The sequence below is a fragment of the Physeter macrocephalus genome, unplaced genomic scaffold (assembly GCF_002837175.3).
Source record: "Physeter macrocephalus isolate SW-GA unplaced genomic scaffold, ASM283717v5 random_648, whole genome shotgun sequence".
Lineage (NCBI taxonomy): Eukaryota > Metazoa > Chordata > Mammalia > Artiodactyla > Physeteridae > Physeter > Physeter macrocephalus.
This window is the reverse complement of record NW_021145854.1, coordinates 20,262-31,070: the sequence shown is the minus strand read 5'-3', so window position 1 is coordinate 31,070 and position 10,809 is coordinate 20,262. Positions and strand designations below refer to the sequence as shown.

The 10,809-nt window shown below is 52.4% G+C and overlaps 1 protein-coding gene across 1 annotated transcript in view; it reads left to right on the top strand.

Moving 5' to 3' along the window:
• Nucleotides 1-10,809, top strand: part of LOC102997037 (ephrin type-B receptor 2) — a 42,549-nt gene that overhangs the window by 11,647 nt on the left and 20,093 nt on the right. Inside the window, exon 4 of the mRNA XM_028485812.2 lies at nt 5,267-5,391. Within this exon, the coding sequence (XP_028341613.1) occupies nt 5,267-5,391 (125 nt within the window). The remainder of the gene's footprint in view (nt 1-5,266; nt 5,392-10,809) is intronic.

Genomic DNA, 10,809 nt, shown 5'->3' with positions numbered 1-10,809 from the left:
GGCATGTGGGATCTTCCCGGACCGGGGCACGAACCCGTGTCCCCTGCATCGGCAGGCGGACTCTCAACCACTGCGCCACCAGGGAAGCCCTGAAATATTCTTAATAATATCTCCCTCCTGATGGTGCTGGGCATCACACTTAAACCTTTACCTGCATTTCTCCTTTCATCCTCACAGCATCCTTGCCAGGTAAGGGTCCCCATTGGACAGGTATAGAAACTGAGGCTCAGAGAGGTTAAGAGAACTTGCTCAAGGTCACAATACTGAGGAGTGGAGGAGTAGGGAGTTGCATGCAGGTCTGTCTGATTCCACCTCTGGGCTCCCAGCCACTAACCTAGACTGCGCTTCTGGGGGCTGGATTGGAATTTCCTCAGCTGAGCATTCTACAGTTCTCAGCAGGAAGCACTAGGTAAATGCATGTAGTAGCGGCTTAATGAGAATACTCCTCGCCTATCCCTACGGGCTCAGTGCATGTCTGATGCTCCACAGACAGGCAGTGGCAGCACGCGCACCCCACGACATACATACCCCTCCCGCCTTGGTGAGAGATCCCAGCATTCCAGGGAGCCCTGAAGATGACCTCATCCAGCCCCTCACACCAGAATTATCCTCAGACCCTTGGAGTCGGGCAGGACATATCCCTCCTCGAATCCCTAGTGGCTGAGTTTAAAGCATCCTCACTGATTTTCCAGTGTATGTGAATGTGTGCACATGAGTGCACACGCGTGCACACACACACATACACACACACCCCGAGTGGTCACGCTGCCCTGTGTTTTGTCTGAGAGGGGCTGAGAAGCTTAGGGGAGGCCTGGGGGTGGGGTGCTTCCTGGGCCAGCAGGAAGGGTAAGCCCCCAGCCAGGATCCCCCAGATTAGCCCAGATCTGGGAAACTCCAAAAGGGACTAATTTTGTTGTTTTCAACGGGGAGCTGACTACGACAGGCTGGAGAGAGGGACAGGCAGCCCGGGCCTCACAGAGGAGCCAGGGCCGCCAGAAGTCCAGGAGAACAAGCTCTACACAATGGTGGCTCCAGAGGGAGGGGTGGGGCTGGGACTGGTGACAGGGTCAAGAAGGGAGGGGACAGAGAGTAGGAGCAGCTCTGAGGGACAGCAGGGAAAAGAGCTGGGGCAGGATAGTTCAGCTTCAGGCATAGCTCAGCTCCTCACTAGCTGTGTGACCTTGGGGAAGTCACCACACCTCTCTGAGCCTCAGTTTCCTCTTCTGCAACTTGCAGCTATTAACCCCCATCCCACACTGTTGTTGAGAGGATCAAACAAAATGACGCAGGTCAGCTGCTCAGTGCACAGTGGCCAGTGCCTAGTGATACCTGTGAACACTCACAGCACTGACCACGTGCCAGGCACCACACTGAGCGCCTGAAATGCTTTCATTCATCTGTCCTCACAACAGCCCCCAAGGCACGTTACCATTAGGCTCACTTTACAGATGAGGAAACCAAGACACCGAGAGCTCTGACCACTCCTCCACAGGGATCTAGCAATTTCCTCATTAATTTCTGGTGAGCATTTACTTGGAACTGGGCTGACCGCATGGTAACCAGGGCTGCACTGGTAAAGAGCCTGAGCCACCAGGTTCAAGGGCTAGCCCTCCACTGCCTTGCCGCATGAGCCTTGAACAGGTCACTGAACAGCTCCAAGCCTCAGTGTCTCCACCTATAAACTGGGGATGTTAATAGCCCTCAGCTCATAGGGCAGTTGTGAGAATTCTGTGTTACACCTGTGTTAATAGGTGTTGAGTACCTGGAACAGGGCTTGGCACAGAATAAGACCTCAGTAAGTGTTAGGTCAGTGGCTTTTTCCTTGTTATTATTATACACATACACACAGCCCTGAAAGCCCTTCAAGTGACTTCATGAAGCATGAGAATATGTTGCTTTGTCCAGCCGCTTACTATCTATGTAGCTTCAGGCAAGTCCCTTTACTGTGATTCTCAGTTTCCCCATCTGCAAAATGGGCTGAAGGAGGTCTCCTTCACAGGTTGTTGTGAGGATTAAATGGGTGCATGTGTATTGAGGACATAGCCCAGTATTAGTAGGTGCTCAATAAGCAGTGGTTGGTGGGGCCCCTCCTTTGGATTGGGTCTTCTTGACCCAAGGAAGACAGAGTCTCCTTGTTTGACTAAGGAGGAAACTGCTGGGAGCCGGGTCCCTGATCTTCCCAGGAGGCCCACTGCCCCTGGCAGGGCAAGGAGCCAAACTGAGGGACAGGCAGCCCTCCCTTAGGGGGGGCGGTGGGGGGTGGTAGCAGAAAGAACAAAGGCTCTTCAGGGACACCTAGACCAGGGTCCAAGTCCTTCTTCTGGGTGCTGCCACCCCATCTGGGGTGTCTTGGGCCAATTTTCCACAGCTCCTTGGGGTGCTGTAGGGAAGCCTAGACCTTTTTGGCCCATGCTGGCCCCTGGGCTGATCCAACTCCAGGACAAGGGCTAACCAGGAAGGACAGGCAGGGAACATTGAGCTGCAAGATCACAGGGATCTTCCAGCTGTGCCCATGGTGCAGAGGAGGAACCAGGTTCAGAGATGGGGGTCACTTGCCCAAGGTTGCCCGGTCAGTTAGCAGCAGGCCAGAGAGCAGGGCCTGGGTCTTCTGACCAACAGACAGCTCCCTCCACGCTGGGGACAAAGGGACAGAGACAGAGCAGGAAACAGGTGACGATCTCCAAGCACTAATCCTCCAGGAGCCCCTACCGGTCCCTGATCGATGCTCATGTCAGTGTGGTCAGAGCCCCTAGAAAGCAGGATTTGGGTGGGAGGAGAAGCGTCAGCCTCAGCCTCCTTCAGGAATCACCATGATGGTCAATACAGGGCATCCACTTGTCACAGACCTGCCCAGGAGCCAGGAGAGACTGCAGGAAGTGCTCCTCTCACTCTGGTGAGTCCTCAGCCCCTCCTGGGACCATGAAAACCTCAGGCCCAGAGAGGCAAGGGGGCTCTGCTTCAGTCACACCATAGGGAAGGACCGGGTCAGGACTCATGGACAAACCCTTCTCTGGAGAGTGCCAGACCTGGGTTCAAATGCCGCTCCCCCACTGACAGGCTGTGTCATCTCAGGAAGCCCTGTGCTGCTGTGAGCTTCGGGGTCTGCACCTGTCGGTGGGGCTAATACTGCCCCCTCACTGATAGCTCAGGACACACACGTGTGAAGGGCCCAGGGCCATGGCCAGTACGTTGTAGGTGCTTTGTGCAGATTTGTTTCATTTGAGAAGAAGGCAAAAAGCACAGGCATGGGTGCTCTGTGAAAGAAGGAATCAAGGAAGGGGCAGCAAGCTTGAACTCCCTGTGACCTTGGGCAGCTCACAACCCCCTCGGGACCTCAGTTTCCACACCTGTAAAATGAGGGGACGGGACTAAATTATTTCTAAGGGTCCTTCTAGCACTAAACACAGCCTCCCCTGACATTTTTTTTTTTTTTTTAAATTTTTGGCTGCGTTGAGTCTTCACTGCTTCACACTGGCTTTCTCTAGTTGCGGCGAGCGGACGCTACTCTTCGACGCGGTGTGCGGGCTTCTCATTGCGGTGGCTTCTCTTGTCTCACAGCACGAGCTGTAGGCACACGGGCTTCAGTAGTTGTGGCACGCGGGCTTCAGTGGTTGTGGCACGTGGGCTCAGTAGCTGTGGCTCACAGGCTCTGGAGCACAGGCTCGGTAGTTGTGGCGGACGGGACTAAATTATTTCTAAGGGTCCTTCTAGCACTAAACACAGCCTCCCCTGACATTTTTTTTTTTTTTTTAAATTTTTGGCTGCGTTGAGTCTTCACTGCTTCACACTGGCTTTCTCTAGTTGCGGCGAGCGGACGCTACTCTTCGACGCGGTGTGCGGGCTTCTCATTGCGGTGGCTTCTCTTGTCTCACAGCACGAGCTGTAGGCACACGGGCTTCAGTAGTTGTGGCACGCGGGCTTCAGTGGTTGTGGCACGTGGGCTCAGTAGCTGTGGCTCACAGGCTCTAGAGCACAGGCTCGGTAGTTGTGGCACACGGGCTTAGTTGCTCCGCGGCACGTGGGATCTTCCCGGACCAGGGCTCGAACCCGTGTCCCCTACATTGGCAGGTGGATCCTTAACCACTGCGCCACCAGGGAAGTCCCTCCTCTGACATCTTGTCTCCTACATCTAACCACCCTCCATGAGGGCACTAGCAACGCTGCTGGGAGGGATGGGTGAAATTCCATAACATGCAATTAACCATTTTAACGTGTACAGTTCCGTGGCATTTAGTACATTCACAGTGTTGGGCAATTACCACCTCTATCCAGTGCCAAATCATTTTCATCACCCCAAGGAAAACCCCATACCCAGCATTCCCCATGCTTCCTCCTCCAGCCCCTGGCAGCCACCAATCTGCTTACTGTCTCTATCACCTTACCTATTCTGAATATTTCATATAAATGGGACCATACAATATGTGACCATACAGTTGGCATCTGCCTTTCACTTAGCATGTATTTGAGCTTTATCCTCATTGTAGTGTACTTCATTAATACTTCATTCTTTTTTATGCCTAAATAATATTCCGTTATATATGTATACCACAATTTGTTTATCCATTCATCTGTTGATAGACATTTGGGTTGTTCCCACCTTTTAGCTGTTGTGAATAGTACTGCTATAAATATTCATATGCAAATATTTGCTTGAGTACCTGTTTTCAGTTCTTTGGGGTATATGATTAGGAGTGGAATGGCTGGATCATATGGTAATTCTATGTTTAACTTTTAAGGAACCACCAAACTGTCTTCCATAGTAGCTGTGGATTTATTTTTATATATTTATTTTTTGCAGTCATTTTTATTCACTGCAGTATCCCTGCACATAGGAGGCACTCAATGCACATTTGTTGAAGGAATGAATGAATCTCCCACCGTCTCTGCTTCCCTGTCCCAGAGCCCCGTCACCATGTCTAGGGTCTGTATGTCCCCTGCTTCAGTAGACTGTAAGCTCCAAGAGAGAATGAATTAACATTTCGTCCAACCCACTTGGGGCCAGACCAGAGAAGGGGCCCAATGCATCTGTCTTGACTTGATGTGGCTGAGCTTCCCCAGGGATGGCTGGAGCCGTCGGTGTCTGTAATCTGAAGGTGCCCCATGAGAGCAGCACCTGCGGCGCTGCACCCTGTCGGCTCCCCAGGCTGGCTGTGTGGCCTAAGCCAGATGCCTTCCCCTCTGTGGTCCCACAGCTCTCTGTCTGGGCACCTTTGAGGCTGGGCCAGAAGCTGCACCCTCTCATGCCCACCTCTGACCTCTCTTCCAGCTCCATCGGCCGTGTCCATCATGCACCAGGTGAGCCGCACCGTGGACAGCATTACCCTGTCGTGGTCCCAGCCCGACCAGCCCAATGGCGTCATCCTGGATTACGAGCTGCAGTACTATGAGAAGGTACCTGTGCTCCTGGGTGCTCTCCCCACTCCCCCCTCCCGCAGGGCCCCCTTCCAGGCTGGGTTCTGGGGTTCTGCCATCCCGCAAGACTACGCAGTCTGGTGAAGCAGAAAGAGCACTGGCCTCAGCTCCACTCCTCCACAGCTGTGAGACCTCAGGCAGTTGCCTTGACCTCTCTGAGTCTTGCTTTTCTGGTCTAGGGGATCAGGCCACAGTCTCAGTAAAATGCAATGGTCACAGCCCTTTCCCCACCAAGACCCCTTTCACCTTGATTTTGATGGGCCTGATGTTCTGAAAAAACTGGTTTTCCCAAAAGCTGCATTTCTTAAGTAATAATTAGTCATTTACCCATTCTGAAGCAGAGATTTGAAACTGCTCAAGAGAGCTTCTGTACGGGGTGAGAGGGTGGAGCTTCCTCGCCATGTTGCTCTGATTGCAGCGAAAACACTTGTTTCTGTTTGCCTGAGTGCCCTTTGTATGTATGGGGAGAGAGTGATTTCTCTTTGAGCTTTTAAATCAGACCTTTATTACTCCCTTCAGGGACCCGGGGTTGGAAGCCACTGGTGTAGAAGAAGGAGCATTGGACGAGGAATGAGAAGCTGTAGGTTCAAATCCCAGCTCCATCCATAACCAGCTGTGTGACCTTGGGCGGGCATCTTTCTCTCTCTGAGCCTCAGTTTCCCCCTGTGTCAAATACAAATGAGACCACCTCTCTCGCGTGGCGGCTGTGAAGCTTAGGGAGAAAAGGCAGGTGGAGTGGCCAGCGTTGCCTGGCCCTCAGCAGAGACAAGTGTGCTTTCCCTGCCTCCCTCTTCTGCGCTGCCTGCTTCTCGGTGGGCAAGTGCTACATGATGTAAGGCCAGGTGAGCTCAGCACATCTGAATGTGGGATCTGCACAGTACAGAGACAGCAGGGGGCAGAGCAGCTGGACATCAGAGGCCCAGAAAACTCTCTCTTTGGGATGATGACATTTTTAACTGCTCCCTGAGGCACCAAATAGCCACAGAGGCTGTCCCTGGGAAAGGGATCACTGGGCTCCCATTCAGACTAGGTTGTAAATGACTACAGGAAGTACATTAGTTGAGGTTAAGCCCACTGGGAAACAGAAAAGGATGGAAAAGCTCTCCCTAACGACTGAGAGGAAGAGAGGGGGAGGCATTTCCAGCCAGCCCTGCTGGGGCCCGCGTTCTGAGGCCCAGCCCAGCCCTCCCACTCTATTAACCCCTGGATTGGCCAAACTCTGGTGAGTCTCAGAGGTTCGGCAAACACCTATCCAGCTGGTTTGTGATTGCTTCCTTGTTCATCCCCTCGTCTAAGCAGTGCACTCCGAGAGACCAGGGACCACATCTGTCCAGTACACCACCTGCTCCCAGCGCCCTGGGCCTGGCACCAAGGAGACACTTGATAAACATTGGCTGAATAAATAAGTGAGTGAATCCCTTCCTGTGGCCTTGGTAGAGAGTGGAGACCTTGCCTTATCTCCGCTGTGTCCCTCGCCTGGCACACAGTAAGCGCTTGAGGTGTTGTTGGACAGCCTGAGCTGGGATGAGGTGAGGGAAGCAACTCCACCCTCGCTGGGCCCTGGAGAGCCTTAAAGTAGCTGGGCACCCAGGGTAGCTGGACCAGCTGCTCCCAGGCCCAGGAAGCCCCAGGCTTTGCAGAAGCATTTCCACCCCCTCTGGCAGGGACAGCTTAGCAGCTCAGAATTTAAAAAAAAAAAAACAAAAAAAAAACTAATTAAGAAGCTTTATGATTAAATGAAACTGGAAGCATTTGTCCCCAAAGATTGGAACGGAAATGAGAAATCCCGGCGCGGGTCCTGCCTACGACCCATTTCCTACCGAGAAGGGAGGGGCTGGGGAGGCTGTCGGAGGTGTGAACCAGGAGGCAGCTCTGTCCTACTTTCTACCGCTACCCGGGCATCCCCAGGCCCCTGCCAGGGGTGGCAGGACCAGCAGGCCCTGCAGCAGCCATAGTTACCACCTGCTCACATTTCCTGAGTGCCCACTAGGGGCTGAGCACATCACCTCTGTTACCTCATTCATCCTTGCAGCAGTGCTATTCTTCTCACTGGACAGGAGGGGAAACTGAGGCACAGGGAAGTTGTGTAACTTGTCCAAGAGCACCCAGATGCTAAGTGGAAGACTTCACCTGGCCCTCCTGCCTCCCAGTTTTCTCCCAGGGATATTCTGGGATGACTGTTCAGAGGTGGAGAGGAACAGGCCCTGATGGAGAATTGTAGGCACAAATGGCAAGAGAGGGGCAGGCCTGAGGCACAGCTGTGATGAGATGTGGCCTTACTTCTGTCAACCCCTCCTCCCAGGGCCTGGGTGCAGAAAGAGGCAGCTTGGCTCTGCCAGTGGGCAGATGGACTCGGGTTCGTTCAGCATTCACTGTCACCAACTTTGGGCTGGGCTGCTGGATGCCAGGAATACTCAGAGTAACCAGACATGCCTGAAGGCCTCAGGGATCTCACAGTCCAAGGGAAAAGACAGGTTCAGACACAAATAGCCATTAGACAAGATGTGCTACAGGCCACAGAAGGGCCAGCAAAGGTGTCATGGGGGCAGCATAATCCTGGCATGGATGAGAGGAAATCTTCATTTAGGTTACATTTGAGCCGAGCCTTGAAAGATGCTAGGAGTTAACCAGACAGACAAGTGATGAGAGCAGGGTCATTCCAGATGGCAAGAACAGCATGTGCAAAGGCCCTGGGGCAGGAGTGTGCTAGCTGCATTCAGGGAACAAAGAAGGTGGGAGTGGCAGGAGCGACCAGAACAAGGGAGGGATTGGTAGGGGGGGAGTTTGGGGAGGGAGGCAGGGTGGGGTTGTGGTGGGACTTCCCGGCCGTTAGAGTCTGGATTCAATTTAATAGAGTATGATAGGAAGCCATCAGGAGATTCTAGAAGGATGTGATCTGACTCCTGTTACTTTAAAGATTCCTACAACTTGCCATGTGGAGAATAGACGGCAAGGGGGTCCCAGGGACATGGTAGACCCAGCACAGGGCTCTTATGGGACGCCAAGAGAGAAATGATGGTGGCATGGAGTTGGAGGGCTGGCAGCAGAGATGGTGAGAAGCTGACAAATTCAGACAATATTTTGGAACTCAGGGGACCAGGGAGATGTGAAAGATGACTCCCAGTGGATGGTGGTGCCTTTTCCTGGGGGCACATGTGGGTTTGTGATTTGCAGATGTAGGGGCAGTGCTTGCCAGGGGTAGGCAGATGTGGCCAAGAACAGACAGGAGATGGTGCAGAGGAAACACAGAAGTGAAAGGATAGGATCCAGGAGAAAGGCAGGATTTAAGGAGAGAAAGAAAAAGTTGTTGATGAAAGTGTCGGAGAAGACACCAGCAGAGGGTGAGGAGGAGAACCAGACGTGGCTTCTGTCCCTGAGCTCTGACATCCAGCCACCACCTCTACTTTCCTGAGTCAGCCCCACCCTTGGGGCGGGAGAGCCGGGCTGCTAGTGGTGAGATTTATTTCTGGTAAGTCCACAGCCAGCTCTTACCCAACACTCCAGCATCCTCCTGGTGCCTGCAATTGATTTCTTTAATGAATGCTCCAGATCCTCCCAGGTAGGGAAATTAGGAACTGAGCCCTGCAGTCCCCTGTGGGCCCCACCCCCCATCATCCTTCCCACTCCTCCTTTCCTTCTTTAGAAAGGGCTCTTTTGGAGCAGGCTCTCCGTTTGGCCTTTCCCCAGCTCCACTGGGACTTCCCAGCCTGCCCGGAGCCCGGAGCTGACAACCACTTTGCTGGAAGGCTTCTGGATGCCGCTGACGAATGGTGTCAGCCAGACCATGGTTGGCCGTTTCCGCTGGTTCTGGCATCCCAGGGGAGGTGGCCTCCTTTGGCAGCTGCCCTGAAGCACACAAGTTCACGCTCCCTTTGGCTCCCCAAGAGCTCAAGAAGAGTCATTTGTGAGGCGGATGGGCCCTCGTAGGCCACATCGATTTATGTGTTTATTCAACAGAAACTTGTACTTGGCAGAAGTGTAGGGAAAGGATATTCCAGACAGAGGGAGCAATGGTTGGGGGAGGAGGGAGTGAACTATGAAAGTCCAGGCTGCATTCAGGTTGTTGCCCAGTGTACATGGAGTTGTATCTACGTGGAGAGGTTTGTCACTCATTCATTCACTTTTGCAGTCACTCATTCATCTCATGACCATTGGTGAAGGCCTACTCTATCACGTGTTGATGATAACAGTGACGGTGGTAGCCTACATTTACTAAGTTTTCAGGTGTCCTAGAGACTATGGTAAAAGCTTTCCCCTTTTTTTCCTATTAAATCTCCACAATCACCCTGTATGGTACACAGTGGTGTTATCCCACTTTAGTGATGAGAACACCGAGGCTGAGAGGGCTTAAGAAATGCAACCAGTGCCTCATTGGTCCATTGGGTAAGGACCTAAACTGAGCACTAGTGGATTTCGTACTAAATTTCTTCCCATAATCTGTTGGTGCTTAATCTTTATGCAGATAATGGAACTTCAAAGAGAGGGGAGAGGGAAGGGAATTGATGGCTCTCTAGCATCTCCAGTGTGCCAGGCACTACCTGATCAAATTTTATCTTCACAACAACCCTGAGAAGTTGGCATTTATTGCTCCATTTTCCGGAATAGAAAACGGGCTCAGGGAAGTGAAGGGTCTTTCCCAAGGTCACAGTGCAAAGAAGTGGAAGAACTGGCATTTGAAATGACTTTCAACCTCCTGCTCAGTCCTGTGCCTAGCTTTAGAGAAGGGATCCACTCAGGTTAGTGCCTAAATTTCCCGAGGCACCTATGCCACCAACAGTTTCCTCCCATCTCCTCATACAATCAGAAACTTAAAGCTTCCAGCCTCTAAGCAGGCAGCCACCCAGTCTGCAGGATCCAATCCCCCTTTTCAAGCCTGAGCCCATCCCATGCTGGACAGCGGCACCTAGTGGCCAACTTTGGGCCTGCATCCCAGGTTCATAGAATGAATAGTTTAACATTCATTCGTTATGTCAGTAGTTAGTGAGCACATACCATGTGCCCAGCCTGGGAGTCCCAGAGATGAACCAGACAAGGTCCCTGCCCCAGGGAACCCACAGGCTTAGAGAAGACACATTTATATCAGAACAGTGGGTGGGAGAGGAGACAATGGACCTGCAGTCTCTGGCTGGGACATCTGGGAAGTCTCCCCAGCTGAGGTGATACTTGTGCTGAGTCTTGAATGATAAGTAGGGAACTGCCAGGCAAATGAGTAAAGAGTATTTCAGACAGGGGCAACAGCACTTGCAAAGGCTCAGAGTGTCCAGGTAAGGTCGGATTGCCAAATAAAATATAGGACACCAGGTTATATTTGAATTTTTTAAAATATATTTTTAGGGGGCTTCCCTGGTGGCGCAGTGGTTGCGCGTCCGCCTGCCGATGCAGGGGAACCGGGTTCGC